The 24,491-nt window shown below is 36.3% G+C and overlaps 2 protein-coding genes across 2 annotated transcripts; both read left to right on the top strand.

The window, feature by feature from the left end:
• The first annotated feature begins 4,050 nt into the window (after positions 1–4,050).
• LOC125489369 lies at positions 4,051–10,171 on the top strand. Its single transcript, XM_048625121.1, has 2 exons — positions 4,051–4,710; positions 5,090–10,171. Exon 2 carries the CDS (start codon positions 6,558–6,560, stop codon positions 10,056–10,058), a length of 3,501 nt encoding a protein of 1,166 aa, XP_048481078.1. The 5' UTR covers positions 4,051–4,710; positions 5,090–6,557; the 3' UTR covers positions 10,059–10,171.
• LOC125489348 lies at positions 5,194–6,366 on the top strand. The gene has a single exon (XM_048625038.1). It carries the CDS (start codon positions 5,194–5,196, stop codon positions 6,364–6,366), a length of 1,173 nt encoding a protein of 390 aa, XP_048480995.1.
• Positions 10,172–24,491: the final 14,320 nt, after the last annotated feature.

Raw genomic sequence — 24,491 nt, 5'->3', positions numbered from 1 at the left:
TTGATATGAGTGCACTATTAGTAGATATTACTAGGATTAGGTAAATCCATGAGTGAAAGTAAGGAAAGGGTCGCGAGACCTATCAGTGAATTAGTGAGCGCCCGGGCCGGGTGGCTTTGGACCCAATATTCCACTCCATATAACTTCGATAACACTTGGAAATTTTCGGCTTACGTAGGGTATACCTGCTGGGCTATAATGGTTCTTCCTTTTATTACGTACATATTTCGATGGTTTTTGACTCATGTTATTATGGCTGAATGTCTGCTGGCTGGCCTAAATCTTTAGATAATTGTATTTTCACATGATCCAGAAATACAGAAGCAAAGAGATACCTAAAGTATGTCTATATTTGTACCTTATTCGAGCAAAATTTCTAAATCAACTGAATTGAAAGATATACATTATTGGAAAATATAGAACCTATGTAGTGGCTGTAGTGGCTATCCCAGTATCCACGAGAATATTATGGGAGACAAACATAAAGTTAGTTAAAAAGGCAATTTACTGTTTTGCTTCAACATCGTCATCACAACCTATCACGTCCCCTTCCAATCAAGGAAGGCTAGGTTTTCTTCTTCTTCTTATCGTGTCGACGACAAACGAACAAAGTCGCTAAATAATACATGCCCAGAACTGGGCCACTGATACTGCACCGCTGGTAGCGGTCATGAGCTCTTCCCGCGTACAGGTGTAGGGACACGCGGGGCATGAAGTGAGGTGCACCATAGTTTGTGGCGCTTCACACAAGCAGTTCAGATTTTGTGCATCCGTGAATCCCCACCTAGCCATATTGTCCTTACTACGACCGACCTGTGTTCGAAGTCGGTTTAAAGACTTCCAGGTCTCCCAAGGCAATTTATGTCCAGGTGGGAGGTTCTCTGACGGCTGCACAAATGGGGTTGGAAGGGACACTTTTTGACGCCAGAGAGCACACCTCGCTTGCGCTTGGCTAGTGTTGAGTGGATCGACACATTTCATAAAGCTGCGTCGGCTTGGCAGTCTTTGCGGCGCAGGGATGAAGCCATGCATGGGATGTCGTGTGTCGTCCATTTTGCCCTTTCTGCGGAACTCGCCACAGTCCTGCGGACGTCCGGGGGCGCTATGCCAGCCAGTGGATAAAGCATCTGTACCGGAGTCGGTTTTAAACAACCAGTTATAATTCGGCACGTTTCATTAAGTGCAGTATCCACCAGTTTGGCGTGGGCAGATCGGCCCCATACTGGACACGCATATTCTCCTACGGAGAACGCAAGTGCCAGTCCAGACGTCCGCAGCACCTGTGGTGAGGCTCCCCACTTTGTGGTTGTAAGGCGCTGTAGAATGTTGTTGCGGGAGTGTACCTTCTTTTTGACATTTTCACAGTTCTTGCGATAGGTGAGTGACCTGTCCAGGGTAATACCCAGGTATTTAGGGAGACTATTATGAGCAATCGGCACCCCCTGCCACGTGATATCAAGTTTACGTCCCGCTTGATTGGTTAGTCGCTTGTTAGGCTAGGTTTTAGGCCTAGTCCACCACGCGGGCCTAGTGCGGGTTGGTGGACCTCAACACAAGCTTGTGCTAAGAGAGATGCCGGGTAAGTACTGGTAAGTAGTTAACCCGACTGTCAGATTTTCTTTGTATACACTCACGGGCAATAAAAAGGTTCCACTGAGAAAAACACCAAATTACTCCTAAACGGAAAAGGCTAGCTTAATAGGGCCTTTTACAACATTTAAGTACATTTAACAAAGCATCAGGTTATTACCAACTAAATACGGTAAAATTTTGTTCAAATTTTAAATTAAATGTTTGAAAAAAATCGGATTGTTTGGGGTCAGCATTTTGTGAGTGGAACTTTTTCATTGCCGGTGACTGTAGTTCGAAAGTATAGCACCTAGTACCGCACCATTAGTGGGCCCCCATGTTCGGATCAGGGCGGGCATCGAGAAGGCAAAGGCCCAAGTTTTCAGGTAGAAGTAATTAACGACGTTAAGAATGTCCAAGTTTTATTCGAGGAATCTGCTTTTAGTTCCGGAATTTAAATGAGAGGTTTCAATAGATGAGAGGTTTAAAAAATTGTTTCTCCTCAAATATTAAGAGTACAACTACTTAAATAGATTTTCTAACATTTAAGATAGTTATAAGGAGTATAGAACATTATTTAGCTTTTTTTACTTATTTCAAACAAACCATGACATGCAAATGATGCTAATAACCTTGCCCCTACCTTTTTAAAACGCCGAGTAACTAAATCACAGATTATAATAATGTTTTCATAATAGAAATATCGAGAGATTCTAATCAGGTTTCAGAATATTATAAAAGAGAAAAAAAACTTTATAGGCACGTAACCTAACATAATGCTAGCAAACCAGAATGGCCTTACAAACTCAAAGGGCACAATTTACTAAAGCTAAGCATTTTCTTGAGAAATTTCTCGCGTAAATATGAAGGTGAGACGGTATCTGCTCCGGATGTGTGTGTGTGTGTGTCGGTGTGTGTGAGTGTGTGTCGGTCGTAAAAGGCGGGAAGTATACATGCTAGGAGAGGCACTTGAGGTAAATTGGCGTACTACAGGAGAGAATTTTCTTCATAATGCTGAATGGCCTCGCTTCACCCCGACACGATATTATCGAGGTTTTCCGGACAAATGGCCATAATATTACTTTATCGTTTTTTAAATTCTTTGGATCCATTGCGTTAAAAATCTGAAAATTAAGAAAAAAAATATAAACACTAGTAAGTACATAAAATAATACACTCACGTACGTGAGTACCTATATTATTATATTATTATATTTTATGTATGAAAAAGTTCCACTCGTCATTGTCGTTCTGTAAGTCACTGAAACATTTTCATTGCACGTGAGTGTATAAAGAGTTACAAGATTCTATTCTATTCTCTGTGGGGGTGTAAGTACCTGCACCTGGCTCTCTCGAGTGGAACCTTTGTGCATATCCCCAAGGTCTAAACTGCCTTCCTAAGCTTGGACCTTTTCCCACCAAGCTGGTCCACTGCGGGTTGGTGGGTTCACATATATAGATGTGCTAAATCTAGATATGCAGGTTTCCTCACGATGTTTTCCTTCACCGTAAGAGGGATGGTATACATTGTACTTAAGTTAAAAGAACTCATTGGTACCTACATGTCAGCGCCGGGATTCGAACCCGCTGTCGCGAAACGCGATTCCAGTTAAAATAAGTTTGCAGAAACGAAACGTGAGGGATAAGTAGTTGGTAAGGTTGGTAACACTGTTTAAGAAAAATAAATAGAGAGGAGTTATAGGAGGGAAAAAATGGTGATTGTTACTGGTGAAAGAAAAGAAAAGGAAGAGGTTCTTGGAGGAGATGTGGTGAGTTACAAGCCGTATAAGGACGATAACATCGGTGAGTTCTTATCATTATGTTATTATAGAAACCTGAGAACTAGGTGGCAGAGGAATGGCTCAGAAAGGGGTGGTTTGGAGGCCATTACCGGGACACAGAGGTCCCACCAGAAAGATAAGGTTCTACATTCGAAGCTCTTAAGAAATGATTTTATGTATGTAAGATTTGATATAGGTATGCGAAGCAGAAAGAGCCAGACATGTTCATTGGAAGGTAAGAAAATAATTATATACCTACTAAATACTTTATTTACATTTGTAGTTATGTGAACCCTACGATTTTAATCGCAATGCTATTATGCATTCGCGACATGGTGGAGATGCTGGGATCGTTTTCATAAGCTTTTTACTTTTTGTAAAGCGTGAATGATTTGTAATTTTGATTCCTAAACAGCTTTTAAGCTTATAGGTATGGTATATATATACCATAGACCATCGAGTACACAGTTTATTTTTACAAACTGTTCGCATTGTATCCGGTTCCGCCTGATCCATCTACCAAACAGAGAAGCGAGGAATAGAGTTGTTCCTACCATTTTTCAGTAACGATTCGATTATGATTAAGATATTGAGTTGTAAAAGGCAAATAAGTCAAAGTCAAAATGTTTTTATTCATCGTATAAATATATATATTTTTTTTTCTGATGAACGTCAATTTTACAAACTAAATAACTTAAATAAATAGAGTTGGTTTCGAAACTTGTTTTTTTTTTGTGTTACCTACTTACTTCACCTAGAGACGACTGTTTAGTTGTCAGGCCAAACACAAAAGAGAGAAGAGAGCAGTCAGATTGTAACATTCACTTGAAGAAAATGTTAAGTGTATGTTATCTGACAATTATTAGAAAGAATGAATATGTATATTTAACTTGCATGCAAGAGGTTTCTACACTCAGTTTATTTAGAGTATGAACTGAGTAGAGTAGAATCCTAAAGAATAACAGAAAAGACAGCCTTAGAATGTGGTCATGTCAGAGTAAGAATTCGGTTTATTGTAACTACCGACCGGTATTAATATTTTAGAGATATTAATCCAAGATAGAAAATTTACCAAGGACCATCACCAGAATAATGAATCTCAAAACAATAGATTTCGATTCAAATCAATTTTCGATTATGAAAATTTTGTGGCACATCACTATTGAAAAAGTTTTACCATTACCAACCTTACAAAACAAACTTTTTTCTCAAACTCAACTTGATCAATGGCGTATGAGCGTCTTCGTTTTATCGATAAAATCAATAAATTTAAACGTCAGGAAGGCCATTTCCATGTTTCAATGCGTTTAAAGTGTATTTGTGAATTACGTTATTGTTATTGGCTGTGGACATACGATCGGTGAGTGGAGTTTAAGTTATTCCTGATAATAATCGAACATGGTAGCCATTGTCCACAAAATGATTTTAGCGATTCCTATTTTGAATTTAGATGATACCTACACAGCATGTACGCAACTCAAGAGGTCTGTGATGATGATAAAATTTGAAAGGTTTAGTGGGTTATCTCAAATTTGTACATGCCTTTTTTCCTTTAAGAATTTCATTTGGATGTTGTCGATGTATACCTCATTGAACAGTAACAGTAATCACATCCATGTTGTAACTTAAAGTTATAACAACAAACTTGAGACACAAATTGTTGGAATGAAAACATTTAAGGCTAGATAAATGTGCTATCTTTATGAGAACTTACTCGATCATTATCAATCACCTTTCAGACTGATCCTGTTTGTATCCAGGACAGAGAAGACATCAGAGGCTACTGTCGTGACACTTCAGCACTGTCAAGGACAAGTTGCCGATGGTAAAAATTGGCTCAAAGATGACGGAAGCATGGAAAACTCGAATAGAGATAGTCAAAGGTAAGGTAGAGACTATTCTTACTAAAATAAAAAAAGGAGAGACTGAACCAGTGGATTATTACAACCTCAAGTTGCTCAATGAACTTTTTATGAAGGAGACCCATATTTATATGGATAAGTTGACAGTAGAAGAATCCAGAACTTACACAGAAATACAAATAGAAGCAAAGCTCCTCGATAACAAAAACAATGGTGACCCACCAGTACAACACGTTGATCAATTGACATCCAAACTACCAAAATTAGAGTTACCACGTTTCAATGGAGACACTCTGAAGTGGAATGAATTCTGGGACCGTTTTAAATCCAGCGTAGATACCCAAAAACTTACCAAAGCTGACAAGTTCAGTTATTTGATGGCATCCCTGGACCAAGAGGCATTAGCGGCCATTGAAGGCTTAGACATAACTCATGAAAACTATGAGATTGCAGTCGATATATTAAAAGATCGTTTTGGTAAGCCTGGGATGGTCATTGATGCTCATTATGAAGCGCTTCTTAACCTCAAAAGTGCTCATTCACCAAATGAATGCATGAATGTATTTAATGAAATAGAGAAACACCTCAGGATTTTAAAAGCTTTAGGAGAAGATACTAACCACAATAATTTAAGAAGAATTATATTAAACAAGTACCCTGAAGATATTATCTATGAATTGAAAATGAAAGTAAAAGTAGAAGAACAAAGTGTTGATACTATAAGAAAATTATTGGAACAACAGATTACTGCTCGTGTCACTACAACAAAACCTTTGCTGAGTACACTATCGTTTACAAACACTACTGAGAAGAGACAATATCCAGTGAAGAGGAAATTCCCTACACCCAAAGTCACACCTGCAAAGAGAAAGAAGAGAAGCTTACCTTGTATCTTCTGTGATGGAGAACATTTTAATGACAACTGTAAACAAGTGGTGTCAGTAGAAGACAGGAAAAAGAAGATAATTGGACGTTGTTTTGTTTGCTTTAAAAAGGATCACACAGCAAGAGATTGCAAAGAAAAAAGAAGATGCTTCTACTGTGGTGAAATCGGAAAACATAATAGAGCACTGTGCAATATGGCCCAGAAAAGTACAACACTGCAGACTCGCAGCGAGAAGAATAAAGACAGTACCAATTTGGTCAAGAAATAATTCCTTCAGATGATGGATCCATGGGCGGTGAGATAAATCTTCTCATTGGCAACGACTATTACTTCACATTCATCAAAAATGGAAAACTTAGCATTGAAGAAAACCTTTATTTAATTGAAACAGATTTCGGTTGGGTCTTCAGTGGCAGATCTCCCTTTCATCAATAACATGTTCTTAGTGTAGCAACTTACATGCAAACTAACCTGCCAGATAACTTTGGTTTTGTTCAGCCGGACTTACCTATCAAGGAAGGAGAGATTAAACAACTTTGGGAGTTGGAATCCATTGGTATTAGGGATTCTCCAAAGACTACAAATGAAGAAGAAGCTTTAAGAAATTTCAACAGTACAGTTACATTTGAAGAGAACAGATATCATGTCAAATGGCCGTGGGTCCAGTATCCACCAAACCTACCATCAAACTATGGTCTAGCTGTAGGAAGACTGACCAGCCTATTAAGAAGATTGGATAAGAATACTTTAGCCATTTATGATGATACCATTCAAGAACAGGAGTCATCTGGAGTGATAGAAAAGGTGAAGAATGCTTTTGAAAATGTGCAACATCCAATACATTACTTACCACATCACTGCGTGGTCAAGAAAGATAGCTCTACTCAACTGAGAATTGTCTATGATGCATCAGCTAAGTCTAAAAGTACACAATCTAGCCTGAACGAATGTATGTACAAAGGACCATTGATGCTTGAAGACTTAACTGGACTTATCTTGAGGTTTCGTCAACATGAAATAGGAATCCTAGCAGACATTGAGAAGGCCTTCCTACAACTAGGACTTCAGAACGAAGATCGTGACGTCACTAGATTCCTATGGGTAAAAGATACTACAAAAGAAGTAACAGAAGACAACTTACAATGCTACCGATTTTGTCGAGTTCCCTTTGGAATAGTATCCAGTCCATTCCTACTAAATGCAACAATAAAGAGTCATTTTCTGAAATGTGGAGATGAAACACTTAAGAACGTAGCAGAAAAGATATATGTTGATAATCTTGTACTAGGAGCGAAACAACAAGATGAAGCTACAGGATTGTATCAAAAAATACATGCTTCCCTTCAAACAATCTCGATGAACGTGAGACAATGGAACTCAAATAACAAAGAATTTCTAAAAGAAATACCTGAACATCTACTTGAAGGCAAAGAAGTCACAAAGGTGTTAGGACTTGTGTGGGACACACTAGAAGATACATTAAAGCTTAAAACACAGATAAGTAACTGTGATAGAGATATGACTAAAAGGTATGTTCTTCAAGAAATAGCCTCAATCTACGATCCTTGTGGATTTAGCAGTCCTCTTCTTTTACCAGCTAAGGAATATCTACAGAGACTTTGGAAATTAAAACTTAAATGGGACACCAAACTGCCAGAAGACTTAAGAGACGAGTGGAATAGGATTGCAAGCAGTCTACACCAAACTCAAGATATTGAGATTCCAAGATACATAGGCACTACGCAAGATAAAGCAGTACATGAGTTACACTGTTTTACGGATGCATCCAAGGATGCCTACGCGGCAGCTGTCTACATCAAAACAGAATCACAGGATAAAGTGATAGTAAGACTGCTTATGTCCAAGTCAAAACTGACTCCACTCAAAGACCAAGATAATCTACAAATTCCGAGGTTGGAACTATTGGGTACTCTTATTGGCAGCAGACTTTTAAGATATGTGAGACAACACTCTGAAGTACCGATATCTAAACAATACCTTTGGACTGATAGTCAAGTTGTTATAAGCTGGTTACGCTCAGAAAAGCTATTGCCTCCCTTTATCTCAAGAAGAGTTACTGAAATAAATAAACAAGACACGCAAGTTTTGTATGTGAAATCAGCGGATAATCCAGCAGATATTGCAACCAGAGTTGCAGACTTTACACCTGCAAAAAGAGAACTATGGTTTGAAGGACCCCAATTTTTGAAGAATGAAAGAGAATACAAGAATAACTGGGCAATGACACAAAACCTGTGTGCTTTGGAGGGTCTGACCCAGTCAGAAGGATATCCTGAAAATGAGTCTACTGAAAATGAAGATGGACCTACGTTAAATGAAGCAAATGTAAACTCAGAATCATTGCAATTGCAACAAAGTGAAGAAACGATTACCAATATTACTGCTAAAATCAAGAGAGAACAGAAATTACACTACCCACAGGAATGTGCAGGAAAAAGTACTGATTTAAGTCGTAGCCTTGGTGTATTCAAAGATGAAAATGGCTTACTCCGATGCAGAGGAAGGATAGTCTTAACTGACCTGCCTTATGACCGCAAATATCCCATCCTCCTACCGAAAGATTCCAGTCTGACAGAAGAAATCATATCCAATATTCATAAGGACAACTATCACGTTGGAGTAACACATACTCTTTCTTTAATTCGTGAAAAGTATTGGATCCCACAAGGGAGATGTAAAGTGCAAAAAGCACTGAAGAGATGTTTACAGTGCAGGAAATATGGTGGAGGTCCTTACAGACTACCTCAGATGCCTGACTTACCAGAAGAAAGAGTAAACTTCACTTCAGCGTTTTCGTTCATCGGCCTGGACTATCTTGGACCTCTTCTAGTTACCACGGATAAAGGACAAACAGAAAAGAGATGGATATGCCTATACACCTGTTTAGCTGTGAGAGCAATTCATCTTGAAATAGTGAAGGATCTTACAGCGGAACAGTGTACCTTGGCACTCAGAAGGTTCATAGCAGAACGAGGATTGCCACGTCTCGTAATATCTGACAATGCAGCTCAGTTCAAGCTTACAGCAGAAGTCATGGCCGGACCATACTGTATTGACAACAACTTACAGTGGAAGTTCATCCCAGAGTTAGCACCTTGGCATGGTGGCTTCTATGAACGCTTAGTTGGCTTGGTTAAACATTGTATGAAGAGATCGTTAGATACCCGTTTGCTGAGAGACAACGAACTGTCAACTATTGTGAAAGAAATTGAGTTGGTACTTAACACAAGACCGTTGACCTATGTTGGGGCTGAACATGAACATATATTGAAACCCCTGGACTTCCTTCGAATGAATGACTGTTTGATGCAAACTTCGGAAGTACCATATGAATCCAGAGAAGATACTATTACAAAGGAACTACTAATAAAGGGATGGAAGAGAAGCCACAAACTTGTAGATGAATTCAAAAAAATGTTCATCAACCAATATCTTAATGCTTTGAAGGAAAGAACACAAATACGACATAAACAGCCCAGAGTGGTCAGCCAGTCCAAACCTAAGGTTGGGGATGTCGTACAGATCAAAGGTGATAACAATAACCGTTCTACTTGGAAGATAGGTAAAATAATATTGCTTCATAGAGGAAGAGACAATGAAGTGAGAGTAGCAACAGTTAAGGTTGGTGACAAGGAATATATAAGATCCATTGCCCATCTTTTCCCATTGGAGATAGAAGAACATGAACACATAGAAAAGGAACATGTATCTACTAGGACAGAATCAGACTGTAGGGAAGAAACAGAAACATTGAAAACTACTCAAGAAACAGAGATGGAAGGGAGAAGCGTTGACATGCCCACCGAAATAGAAACAGTAGAGCCTACTACTGATCAGAGAAGTAATAGTCGTGCCGCCGCAAGACGAGCTAAAGAAAAGATTGCTCAATGGACCAAGGAATTAGTAAATTTAATATGTGTGAATTGTATTCAACTATAGTTATTTAAAGGTATCGATGTATCGTATACTTTAAGTATAATTAGAAGTATATAATATGTAATTGAATAGTATACTTTCTTATTCTTGATCAATAAATGTCACGTATGATTCTATGTTTTTGTTGTTATTGAATTACATTTCTTGGCCTTTCATTAACTTTAGGTAGGTAATAAATTAATAAGAATTTAGTCAAAGATAAATAATTTATTTCAATAACTTACTAATAATAATATTAACTATTTTAATATAATCAAACCTTTTTTAAACAATAACAATACATAATAGTTTCTTCCCTGTTCCTTTGGGAGTGTCGCGAAACGCGATTCCAGTTAAAATAAGTTTGCAGAAACGAAACGTGAGGGATAAGTAGTTGGTAAGGTTGGTAACACTGTTTAAGAAAAATAAATAGAGAGGAGTTATAGGAGGGAAAAAATGGTGATTGTTACTGGTGAAAGAAAAGAAAAGGAAGAGGTTCTTGGAGGAGATGTGGTGAGTTACAAGCCGTATAAGGACGATAACATCGGTGAGTTCTTATCATTATGTTATTATAGAAACCTGAGAACTAGGTGGCAGAGGAATGGCTCAGAAAGGGGTGGTTTGGAGGCCATTACCGGGACACAGAGGTCCCACCAGAAAGATAAGGTTCTACATTCGAAGCTCTTAAGAAATGATTTTATGTATGTAAGATTTGATATAGGTATGCGAAGCAGAAAGAGCCAGACATGTTCATTGGAAGGTAAGAAAATAATTATATACCTACTAAATACTTTATTTACATTTGTAGTTATGTGAACCCTACGATTTTAATCGCAATGCTATTATGCATTCGCGACACCCGCATCTCTTGCGTGAGAAGCGGGTGCTTACCCGACTGAGCTACCACCGCTCTATTTCCGAGTTACAAGATTTAAAATCTCCCTTAATTTTTAATTTCATTAAGATTGCAATTGGATTCTTAGCAATTTCAACATTTAAAGATAAAAACGTAACAAAAACTCTTTAGAACATTTTTCTTTTGAATTCTAAAACAAATGAAAAGTCCAAAATCTCATTACCAGTAGCGGATGGGTATTGAAAGAGTTTTTGTTCTCAAATGTTTTAAGGGCAAAAGGATAATTATCACTTTCATTGTTTCACTGATATTAAACATTGTAAAAGACGTTTAAACTACGAAAAATATTTTAATTATCTACAGAATTATACGGAAACCATCAATATGTATACATACACAAATAAAATGATCTGTCTTAACAAAAAATGTAAATCAGAGTATAATTAATAGAATCTCCTCGTTTCTCTGTAACATAATTTTTCTATTTTAACCGATGGAAATGTTAACCTTAAGTAAGTATTCGCAACAAATCATAATAATAATATTATGTTGCGTTTATGTCATGGCCATGGCTCACTTGCGTGCTATATAGTACTCGTATATATTACAATAAGTACTACTTGGTTTTCAAAATTTTACAAGTTACCAACCTATCTACATCCAAATAATATTCCTCTCTTCTTATATGTGTACTAGCTGTTCCCGCGAGCTTTGCTTCACCATATAAAGTATTCCCGCGAGAATTCCGCGATTAAAAGTAGCCTATGTGTTAATCCAGGGTGTCAGCTAACTCTATACCAAATTTCAATACATTCGGTTCAGCCATTTTGACATTAAAAGGTAACAAACATACACATACTCACAAACTTTGGCCTTTATAATATTAGTAGCATACTATGGCAGACGAATCTGCCCGCATTCACTTTAATTAAAGCAGCCACGAAAGGCTCGCTTCGAAAGTACTTAGTAATTACCCTTTCAAGTAAGCTGTTTACTAGGCTTATCAGAGTGAGTACCCGCTCTGGCTTAGTAGAAGGTTAATGTTTGTGAAGTGGTTTTAGGTATAAAAGTGCATTTTACTCATTCCGAAACGACCCGCGATTTATCACTTGAGTAGAAATGTACAGGAAAAGTAACTACCCCTAAGGGTATTGCAGGCGTGCTTTTGTGAATGGAATGTGTAGTGTACTTATATACATAGAATGGGTAAAAATAAGTGAAAATGCATTTAGAAAGGTAAGTATTATTGAAGAATACTGTCGTTTATAGTACCAATGTTCCTTGCTAAGCACGTTTTCAAAAATTCAAATATTAAAGTAAATCAAAGCAGTATAAGCCAGATTTCAGTTAAGCGTCCACCTACCGACATTTGTCAGAACTAAACATGTTTTTTAAGTGTATCCGGTTTCAGCATTTCATCATACGTGAAATCAAATGTTAATTCCTGCGCTTTAATATAAGCTGCACATTATATCTGAACTCGGAGGTGCCTTAAAGTAAGCTCATGTAAGCTCAAAGCACGCCACTTTGCGTTTTGTAAGCTTCTTTATAAATATGAGTAAGCTTGGAATACATTTCGAATAAGCACAATTTTGCTGTATTTCATGCAAAACAATACTACACTTGAGAGCAATTTAAATGTCTTAGATTGTGTAAGCATATGGAAAAATTTCAACATTTTACAATCATTTTTAAGACACTGTTCTAACTGTGTCTTGAAAAATGATTGTGAAATGTTGAAATGAGCTTTTCTAAACTCCATGAATTTTATATTATTAAATTTAATTAAATTAACGTAAATCTGTGTTAAACTGGTTTGTGTTGTGTTATAATTTTGGTCTTAGAATATTATATTTCCTATCATATTATGTACCTCTCTGTTATATTATTAATAATAATTATTATTATAATAAAAAGCATATGGGAGTGCTCGTAGTAGCCGCTGGACTAACTTTTGTTTTGCAACAGGGAGAGCTTTAAAAGCTCGGTCTAGACTGTTTTAAGCTCCTGGTGTGTGCATATTAAAGTTCACTTGTTTCGGTGGTGTGTCGTTATGTTTTGCTTATTATGAATATAAGTAGGTACATATTATAATATTTTGTTATCATTAAAAGTGTATGTTTTTCGACATCACCAAAGGTTAACTGGTAGAAAATGCTGCTAGCATTAAGTTCGCCTTTTTACCAATTTACTTTGTGCAATAAAGAATTTAATAATAATATGTTTTGTTCGTTCTCGTGGAGCCACGAATCTATCTCGTTGTATTAAACGTTTGTATTAAATTGTTAATTGTATTAATTAAACGTCGCTTTATGTCACAATTAATAGGAACTGAGTAGGTACTGTAATTATATTTCTCATCTAAACAGTGTTGCGAATACATCACCGTGGTCGCCTTTGATAATAACTTTCAGCTATGTATAATGTATACAACGAGGAGGCAGTACAAACTACCCAGTTTGCACTTTAACTTTAGCTACCTTCGTTATTAAGCTTGTGCAGGTATTCTATGTTGTGTATGTTAGCACAAACATTTCTACAGTGATCGTGGTTTATTACTTGCTCTGTCCCGGTAACGTTACTATATCATGATTCGCGACAAGCACAGCTTCGCTGTCATTGGTAGAACGTACATTAAACAATTTTATCTATGTCGATAAAGATGCCATGCAACCTGGCCTGCAAATGGAACGGCGCGGTATCTCTAATTGAGTTTCGAACAGTATGTGTGTTTATTTTACTGTCGCTTCATTGTATGTACTGTCGGAAAATTGGCCGAGCTTAGATCCACTGAAGCCTGGCAGAGTGTTCGCTACAAACATACACGCTTGCACGAAGAGTTGCGCACTGCATATTGTTTTGAATTCAGGACAGCGTGAATTTTTCCGATGGTTCAGACCAGTCCATAAATATGTGTACACTTTTGTAACTTGAGTAATCAGAACGACGTATAAAAGTAATCAGAAGTTAATTTAATTAAACATAGTTATTTATGAAGTCGACTGTAGACCGAGCAACTGTATCGCTTTTTTTTTGTTTCGTACGTTTCTAAACGGAGTAAAAGTTCTAGTTCTAGATACAAGTATACAATTACGTTCTGCTAAGTACAGGTGGGTTTTAAGAATACACCCATGTGCGCCATCTTAAATACATCGACTCCATGGCCTATTCATTCTTTCCATCTTGTATAATGCGGTAGTCGATTTTATTTTATGTTGTATTTAGTAATATTTACTAACCGCCCTGGCTTGCAATATATAATTATGTTTCATTTCAACGTTTCTTTATATACGGATTCACGCTTCCCAGAATCCCAACGGGGACGCTTTTATACTGAATGAAAATGAAAAAGTCACAGGCAAAAGTTAGCTGTCGATAAATAAGAAGTGAATGAATCATTCTCTGCCTGAAGTTGTAGTCTGCAAATTGAACTCGAACACAAAGGGACAATATGTAACTCTTTTTTCTCCCACTGAGCGAGCAGTCTTCCTGCTTAATAAATTGAATACCGTCTGGTGTCTCGAAAGTACTTGAAACCCGCTTTTCATGGAATTTTCTCGACACTCGCAATACGTCTTTGGCTCTAGCCGGAATTAATCTTTCTGTCATGCAAAATGGCTCGATTTGCGGGCAAACAAATCAGGCTTTCATCTACGTACTGAGTGCTGGAGTTTTTTCTTGCTTTGAATCCAAAATATAGTGTAAAGTCAGTATTATTTGAAGATAGTACTTGACACCAAAAACTGAATCCTTTGTCCAGCAGATAGTAAATAAATATACTAACACAATAACGTTCAGTTTTCCTACTTGTTTTCTTATTTTGCCCGGTCTCAGACAAAATGTCGTGAAGTAGGTACGAGTGGGTACAATGGACGGCTGACTTCTTCCACAAATGGACAAGGATTCAATTTGACCGACAGTCGTATCTTGATGGCTTTAGGATTTTTGCCAAGGAAGAAAAACAATATTAATACACCGGAAATATTTGGGATGGCTGTGCAATCAGTGGGATTAGTATTACAGATAACAATGTTCTTTACCTATTATTGTTGAGTGGATTTTCCTGAACAAATAAACGAGCATTATGCTTTACGATTGACGGATTTTCTTATTAATTTAAGTGATAATATTGAATATTTTCCTGTGAACTTACATGAACTTAATTTGGCAGTACTTAAGTAATATTTTTTTATACAATGCATCGCAATTAAATGAAACTTGTATTGTTAAAATAGGTACTCTTCCGAAGAAACTTTTAGATTTATTGTAGCTCGTAACTTAGAACATCCTTCAAGAATCGGAAATATTTATTTCTTTAGCGCTGTCTTTCCCTCCCGCTTTGTTCGAGATATCGAATAAATTTTAAACTTTACACCAATTGAAATGCAGAAATTCTTTGCTAAAGTTAAATAATAAACACGAAAAGCCGTCTTACAAAAATACACGCATGTATCCTCCTTAAGGATTTAATGTACGGTGGCCTGCGCCTAAAAGTATACAGGCGGAGTTTTTAAAATAGCGATCTCTGATGATGAAGGGACCAGCTACATCTGTTATAAATCCGGGGACGTGTTGTGTGTGACGTGTGTAGCAGTGGTGTTTATGTGGATGAGCAGTGCTTGAGCAGCATGTGAGCTTGAGATCGCTATTCTAAAAACTCCGCCTGTATACTTTTAGGCGCAGGCCACCGTACATACTACTTATGATTTTACTAATACTTAATACACTCACCAGCATTGAAAAAGTTCCACCTGCCGTTGAGGTTCTTTATGTCACCGGATCTTTTTCAATCTTTCCCAAAAAAGGAAAGCATAGAAAGATACATACATAATATATTATCTACATAGTTCCTTACAGGAATTGGCTGGCTGAACAGACGTGAACTTGGCAAGAGCCGCATCTCACACACTCGTGAGCCGATGCATTATAAATACAGGTAGGTACTGTAACGAAACTTATTTGTATTGTAAGGTTCTGATATTAGTTTGTTATTTTCATGTACCGTTATTCATGTATAATGTATAAGTCTTAGATAGGTAAATTTTTATCCAATTGCATTTCCTAAAAATTTAGGAAATGCAATTGGTAATTTGTAACGGAACATAGTCCGTCCGTAGCAGACTTATACATTATGTATAGATAGATTGGCGAAATTTTTATTATAAGCAAAATAAGACTATACGCTGGTTGGAAAACACAACCATACCGCGATGTAGAAATGCCACACTAGTGCCATCTAATGGGTTAGACTCGATGATGCATTTCCTTATATGGTAATGTTCGGGGGCTGTTGTGTCGTTCGAATCGACAGATACCTAGAATAAGTACAAGTCTTATTGTTGACGCTTAGAGTTTAAAGAGATATCATACTAGATTCGGTTATATTATGTTTCAACCGTTTATACGGCTCTGTTAATTATTGTTTGATTATTGAAATGAATGACGCCATAGTGATAAGTTATTATTATGAGGATCAGATTTGCACAACACGAATTTACGCGACACTTTACGTACTACGCCTCCTTGACGCTCAACTGAGTATCTTTTAGTTCTAATTAATCGAATCAGGACTTAAAATTAGTAAATACTAGTTAAATAATAATAATATTAATTATCAATAATTATAGAACAATAGTTCATCGGTTTATTACCTTAAAAATATTTAATAGTTGTGTTATTGTCTAGCTCAGTGGCGCCACCTGTAGTCTAGGATCTTAGGGATGGAGTGGAATCGATAAAGTTCGATGGAGGAACCGGGAAAAAAAAAAAAAAAGAAAAAAAGGAGTCGATGGTCAGGAGAGGCTATAAATAGATTTCGGGAAGAAAACTCGCCCTTGGTCTTCTCGTGGAGTTTCGGGTGATAGGGGGGAGCGTTTGCATATGGGAGTGATAGTGGGAGTGTTTTTTATGGCGGGGGTGGTTTTGCAGCTTCGACCGGCCGGCGGCGGCGCCTCAGGATCCTCAGCTAAGTGTCGATAATATTTTGTCATAACCACTATTTAGAGGTATCACAGCATATCTATACTTCACCCCATTCTTTATATTAGAATATCTACCTACTTTGTTCTGGTTTCAAAATTAGAATATTTTTCATAACCTAAAAATCCAATTGTTCCCCATTATTTATTGTTAAGCTTCTTGGCCATTTTGAAATTGAAGACTGCTAGGGTACCTAGGCTTATTAGGAGAGACCCAAGGAAACCACCTTTTACTTCATCAATCAGCCTTAAAGATTCTATCACATAAAACAATCAATTTACAAGCATAAGTACATTCGACTATGGGAAAATTACCCCACTTGTTTCATCAAGCTATGTTTGTTTACCTGGAAGGAATAAACTTAGTTACTTATATCAATATAGTACAGATATTGAATAGTATGTTCTATTGAGATGATGGCTAATGAGTCAAGTACCTATTTAAGTATGTTACTTTTACTCACAGCAATCTATCTACCTGAAATTGTTTCACCCAGCAGTCTTTGCATACCCAGTAAAGAACAGTAATTAGCATAATACAGACCATTAGGTGTACCTATGTTTCATTGTGGTGGATCATAACCTATGTTCCAACATATTTGGTTTACAAACTTACTAGGCTTGCACAACAATCTGAATAAGTACCTAAGTAATAATAATGGATGATTCATCAGATATATAACATAATTATGTGGAATCCTATTCAGTGATAAGTGCTTGCAATTTAAGTAAATCTATTAGGTAACATATTAGATAATTCTGAAATTGTTTAGGTTACAAGAAGATTCATATTCCTAGGTAGTCGGTACTTATTTACTTATCTCCTGAGATACACAATATAAACTTATTTCTACCAACTCCATCTAGTTCTCATGTAAGCATGTACTTATCTATTCAGTCTTGAAACCAGAATGAAGAATATGCTTCAGGTTATTCATATTAAGCTATGAATCTATTTAGCAAAATTATATTCTTATTTGAATCAGCATTTCTATTTAGTACTTAAGTAATTTAAAATCTACAGCTAGCTCAACCTACTTTGATTCTCTAAGAGTGGTTATTATAAACATTACTTATTACTTGTATTCTTAATATTTGAAATGATTTTAAACATTTTTCCACCGGGATGAAAATTGGCCGGACCATATTTTCATAAAATACTATGTTTCTACTTGAATAATTATTGTGTGTACTTGTGTGATTCACTAGTTTAATGATTCTCTATGGTTTTATTATGGGTTTAGCTACACTTGGTAAATTCAGGTATTTGAAGTATTGTTTATCATAAAAGAAAAAAACATACTTAACAATTAGGCAGCAACAAAACCAACAAACATTTAAGGGACATTGTTTGTTGTTTGGTATTGTTTGCAAAACAAATCTACTTTCAAAACATTAGTTCAGAACTAAGAAACCCAGATTCTAAATTTATACTTACTTACTAGGTATTTGATACTAGGTACATTGTTTAAAATGTGGGTTTGTATAAAATGCATTTCATCTTCAAACCAGTTAGATGCTAAGCAGGTAGGTTTAGACTGTGGGAGAGTAGGTTATTGAATTGGAAAACATGCTATCCTTTTGTATCTCATGTGTGGTGAATGTTATTGATGTATAGTTAGTGGATCTAGGTATTTGCTTACCCACCTAAGTATGTAAAGTTTGCTTTATTGGAATTCAATAGGTATTTACTTCAGTACCTCAATTACTAGTTATGTATCAGAAAACAGAATAGAATTCATGTAATTTAGTAAGTATTCCTTTTATTCAATGGTTATATTGGTCATAACTTGTACCTGACTGACTGTGACTAAGACAATTCTTATATATTCAGCAAGTTAATGATAATTTATAATACTTAAAAACCTGCATTATACCCTTTTATTAATATAAATAAAGATTGATTTTGCTTTGGAAAAGATGAAGAATATTAAACAAAATTAATAAATAATAGGGTCAATGAGTCAGTTGCCGATCTAGTTGAGCACCAACTTTACTTTTACTAAAGTTATCTACTTGTCTGATTAAATAAAATAAATACCTTCAATTAGATACTTATACCCGTAGGGTCAATGTGTTGGATGACGGCCATAGGAGCACTAACACTATTTTAAGCTAACTGAAATATTTGGAAAAGATAAAATAAATATTTCCATAGTGAATATTCATGCAATTTTACTTTTGAAGGTTAAATGGATATCATTGGCTATATGTTATTGACTGTGACCATGACAACTTTTACATATTAAGTGATTAGTAATAATTTATTATACTTATTATTTTCCTTTAATTCTGCTAATATAAATAATTATTGATTTGGGTTTGGATAAGATGTTGATAATATTAAACAAAATTTATAATTAGGGTCATTGAGGCGATTGGCGACCATAAGAGTTTCAACTGTATTCTATTCTAAATAAAATTTACTAAGTTTTGAATAAGATAGGAAAATATTTTCATAGTACATGAGTTACTTACTACCGATAAATACATTGAAATGACTTCTTATCAGCTTGGGTAAAGGAAAGCAGTTGCTGAATTGGATTCTTCTTACAGACTGACCAATATACATACTATATACAGGAGGAGATGATGACAGTTAGTTATTAATAAGTAATGTTGAGCTTGACTGTGATGAAGTTAATTAGAGGCAGGGAAACCACCTCGAACAACTTGTAGGTACCATGGTAGACACAAGCCAGCATCGATAAAATATTAATTGTCACATAACTCTGAGATCTACAATATAGAGATACATTTGAGTGATTGCTCTTGACACAAGCTGAAATGGGAGATAGTAATTATATTCTAATTATGTCCATTATTGGAAGACATTGTACTGTGACGATACACATGAGTAGACTCAGGAAATATCCGTGTCGAATAAATGTATAAGTAGACTCAGGGAATATCCGTGTCGAAAATACAAGAGTAGGCTCAGGAAATATCCGTGCCGAATAATTATTGCATATTATGGATACAGAAGTAGGCTCAGGAACTATCCGTGCCGAATAACTATTACACATTATTAATACATTAAGTAGACTCAGGAAGTGTCCGTGTCGAATAAATGCATAAGTAGACTCAGGAAATATCCGTGTCGAATAAATGCTTAAGTAGGCTCAGGAGATATCCGTGCTGAATTGTGAAGCTGAATAAAATATTATTAACATCATCTGGATCCCAATCAATAGATCCTTTCCTAGGGACTGACTGACAAAAAAAAAAACAGTTTGAATAGAGCCAGTGGGCTAGAGAAGGTAGATGGGTCTGGTGGACGGATCTGGTCGTCCTTCATAGGGTGTGCGAGGCGGGGCGCACCTTCTATTCAAATTAAAAACCCTTTTTTATATATATATATAATATATATTTTTAAATCACTCTCAATTATGTATATTTTTTAAGAAATAACTATTGCTTGAGCTTTGTTCTGTTGTCCTAAAAATTAGATAAACTAGGGATTATGAACTAGGGTTCTAGGGATTAGTACTAGGGTAGGGATTCTCTCAACCTCCTAAAAGAACTTGAGTTGCTTCGGCAATGTAGAGTCCTAACCGCTAGACTAGACGATCACGTATTGGCCAAACGAATAATGCAAAACACGTATACCGTTACAAGACTTCTCTTCAGTTCGTTTCAGTTTAGTTAGGGCGAAAAATACGTCTCAAATAGGTAGGTTAGAGTCCGAAGCGTCACTACAGGGGGGGGGGATATTACAATTGATATGCCGTAGACCAGGATAGGGTGATCAGAATTATTAGAAACAGGATCGGGTTATTAGGAACGTTATTTTATTTGTGTTTTGCATTATTCAAAAACTTAAAAGGCTTTTAGCCTACAATTGTTGCCGTGAAACGGAAGGAGATTGAGAGAAAACGTTAATAGAAAAATCATATGTGTAGGCGTACAATAAAATAGGCATTTAGAGAAAAAAAAAACAAATAAAAAAAAATATAATAATATAATGTGTACACTTAGGTAATACATTTTGTTTGAACCATTTAAAAGGTCAATAACTGGTAACTTTACCCTTTACATAAAAAAAAAAAAAAAAAAAAAAAAAAACTTTGCATAATATTTGTATACTTGTATACATTTTGCTCGAAACATTTGAAGTGCCGATATGTGGTACTTTTACCCTATTGTATACAAATTTGTTGCATTCAAACTTAGTGTGCTTAAAATACGTGTAGGTTGCCTACAAATGCATTAGTAAAACAATCAAATAGGTTATAGCGTCCTGTCATTATTATTTTGGTAAAGACATGACATTGTGATTTAGAAGCTGCGCACACTTTACATGGTTCATTTATACCGATCTTACCATGGTGCACTTGAAACTGGTAGGTTTGGCGCATGGATGTTGCGTCATTTTCTGTAATTATTTCATTAAATTAATAAAGGAAAAGGGGTACCTATAGTAAAATAAAGTAGGTACCTACTAAGTAAACGAGAATAAACTAGTAAGGTCAAAGACCGTTCGAAGTTAGCGTGGTAGGTAGCTATAACTAACAGATGTTTTGGTGAATGCAAACTTTAGTAAGTACTTAAGTACTTGTTTACCTATTTAATTTTTTCTACGACTACGATTGTCTAGGGAATAGATTTTTGGTTATTTATACATACATATACACATATTATAGGTAGATAGTACACATTTTAATAAGTGTCAGTTTCACAGCGGCGGATGAGATATATCTACTCATGGCAAATTTATTTTGATTGTGTGCATCCGATTTTAGGTTTAATTCCAAAGTCTGTCTACTGTTATTTTATACTTCTACTTACCTTTAAATAAAAGGTAAATAAGGATACAACAGGAAGAAGTTAGCTAGCTGTATTTGATGTTCGAACCTGATTACCTGTAGATAGCAATGATTAATTCCAGTTCAAGAGTTTTAACACAGGTGGCGCTGGTATACATATTAAAATATTTTGCATTGTATAATTTTCTTACTCATTTATTTAGGTAGTCCGTTATGTGGGTTTAATTAAACCATAAAGGAAGAGTGTTGTTATAGGTTTGGTGTATGTTTATATGCTGATATATTTATACTTTCAACGCTAGAGAAAGGGGTGTAATGAGAATTAGTTATGTACGAGTATGACAAATAAATTTTGCCAGCATAGAAAAGATAGGATTAGTGTTGGATCTTATGTCAAGGTGACTTTTACCCACGATAGAAGGGGATTGGTGTCATGAATTTGGTATGGATGTAGGTGAGTTCTAGGTACCTGACGTGTAGGTACCTTACGGACAAAGGAAAGGGCTGTTATAAGTTTAGCGAATATTATTGTTATGAGTTTTGTGGATTTTAGTAATAGTATATTCAGCTTTCGTGGGGTTAACTGAATATGTATATAGTTACCGCATTCGTGTCGACAAAATTAAAGACTGTTTTGTACAGGTTCAATGACCTTCATGTATGTACCTATTTAATTAGGCAATGATAGGTAATGTTACTTCTTATTATAGTGTCAGTGACAAACAGCTGTCCAGCTCCAGTGATTGTCACTAAGGTGTTTGTCACCGTGGTTAAAAGATTATGTAGTGGGATCAGTTGTCGGTGGCTGTTTGCCGATGCCGGAGGCACTGTTCGTGTGTTGGGTACAGTGGATATGTCACTCCTTTCGTTGTACCTACATACTTCAATGGCATGTATGTAGTAGGTATGCGTTTTGCTAATACGCAGGTATAGGTAATTAGGTATATAATTGGAACTAGGAGGGGGAAATCGATACCTAGCATGTGGAGAAAGAGAGGTTATGATATTATGATCTTATGTTTCTACATGTATGTAAATACTTAGCTGGCTACACAACCGAATGTTGTGGTGGATAGTGACCTTGACTACTGTCTCGAGTTCGATCCTCGGGGTTTTGGTGTTCAATGTGTGTTGTGGTGTTAAATTTATGTGCATGATGTGGGCTGGTATTTCTCTAGAGGGAAAAACCGCACTTGTTTTCGTGCCTGGAGGCGGCCGAGGAGGCGGGTTAACAGCTGATCGGTACATCACCGACATTCTACTCGGTCATGTTGTGCCCTATGCAGAATTTGTCGGTGAAGACTTCGTGCTAATGCACGACAATGCCCGCTGCCACACGGCACGAGTCAGTCGGCAGTTTCTGAGAGAGAAGGAATTGCGCACGATGGACTGGCCTGCGCTCAGTCCTGACCTGAATCCCATCGAACACTTATGGGACGAGCTCAAAAGAAGAGTTCGGGCCAGGAATCCAGTCCCTGCAAGCGTGGACGAGCTGAAGACAGCTTTATTAGAGGAGTGGGACGGCATTCCTCAGGAAACTGTCAAAAAGTTGATAAGGTCTATGAGAAACAGGCTGCAGGCTGTAATTAGGGCAAGAGGGGGCAATACAAAGTATTGATTTAAATAAATAAATTTTTATCTTAACATTTTTTGTTTAATTTGTATAATACGATACCCATACCCTTTTTTCCTAAATTCCCGTTTTTCCTACAATTGCGTTCAGACATCATTTATTTCAAAAATGATGAATGGATTTCAATAATAATGATATCAAATTAAAGCTGACATCTTAGGCTTTTAAATGACATATCATTTTTATTATTTCTATTCATAATTTTACTTGTATTAGTGTATGTTTGCGCCGTCAAGGCTTGGGTCGATTTGGTTGCTCGCGAGGTATAATATGTGTATTAGATTATAATGATGTGTTAGATTATGATGGCCAAGATTCATAATCATCGGGCGGTTCAACATAATATTAGGTAAATGTCACAGAATAGGTATCCTTAGGGCTGCTCCAATTTTATAATCATCATCATCATCAGTAGGGGGTGTTTACGAATAGGTGACATAAGAGAGTGGGGGTGTCTCTTAAAGTGAGTAAATATGGGCTGCTCCAATTTTATAATCATCATCATCATCATCAATAGGGGGTGTTTACGAATAGGTGAAATAAGAGAGTGGGGGTGTCTCTTAAAGTGAGTAAATATGGGCTGCTCCAATTTTATAATCATCATCATCAGTAGGGTGTGTTTAGGAATATGTGACATAAGAGAGTGGGGGGGTGTCGCTTAAAGTGAGTAAATATGGACTGCTCCAATTTTATAATAATAATAATAATCATTATCACCATCAGTAGGGTGTGTTTAGGAATAGGTGACATATGAGAGTGGGGGTGTGTCTTAAAATTAGTAAATATGGTTTAAAATTGTAGGAATGTTTATGAATAAGAGTGTAGTGAGGTGATTGAATTGAGTCAATCAATACTATAAAATAGGAAAGACGGTTGTGATGTGAATGTGGGTTAAGTATTGTTCTGTTGTTACACACGTGGGGGTGAGAGTATTCATCTACAGAAATAGATAAGAGCTTAAGTTATTTGACAATTTGAATGCATTTTAAATTTGACTGTCTTGGAGTGAACGAATGTGCCTAACTTACCTAAGTATTTCAGCAACATAGATAAATATTTTAGAGTTGTTTAATTTTGGGGGTGATACACCATTTAAATTATTGGTACTCAAACTTTTTTTTTATGTAAGGGCCACAAACACGTTTAAGTCATGGTACGCGGGCCGCAGGTTGAGTATAGCTGACTTAAATTCTCATTGCACTCCTTTAAATAACTAATTGATTT

This window comes from Plutella xylostella, chromosome 13 (genome assembly GCF_932276165.1).
Source record: "Plutella xylostella chromosome 13, ilPluXylo3.1, whole genome shotgun sequence".
NCBI lineage: Eukaryota > Metazoa > Arthropoda > Insecta > Lepidoptera > Plutellidae > Plutella > Plutella xylostella.
Note: the sequence above shows the minus strand (reverse complement) of the source record. Positions and strands in the feature narration are given on the sequence as shown.

Coding starts and splice junctions, on each gene's coding strand:
- LOC125489348 (XM_048625038.1), top strand. CDS start 5,194: ATGACGGAAGCATGGAAAACTCGAATAGAGATAGTCAAAGGTAAGGTA.
- LOC125489369 (XM_048625121.1), top strand. CDS start 6,558: ATGCAAACTAACCTGCCAGATAACTTTGGTTTTGTTCAGCCGGACTTA.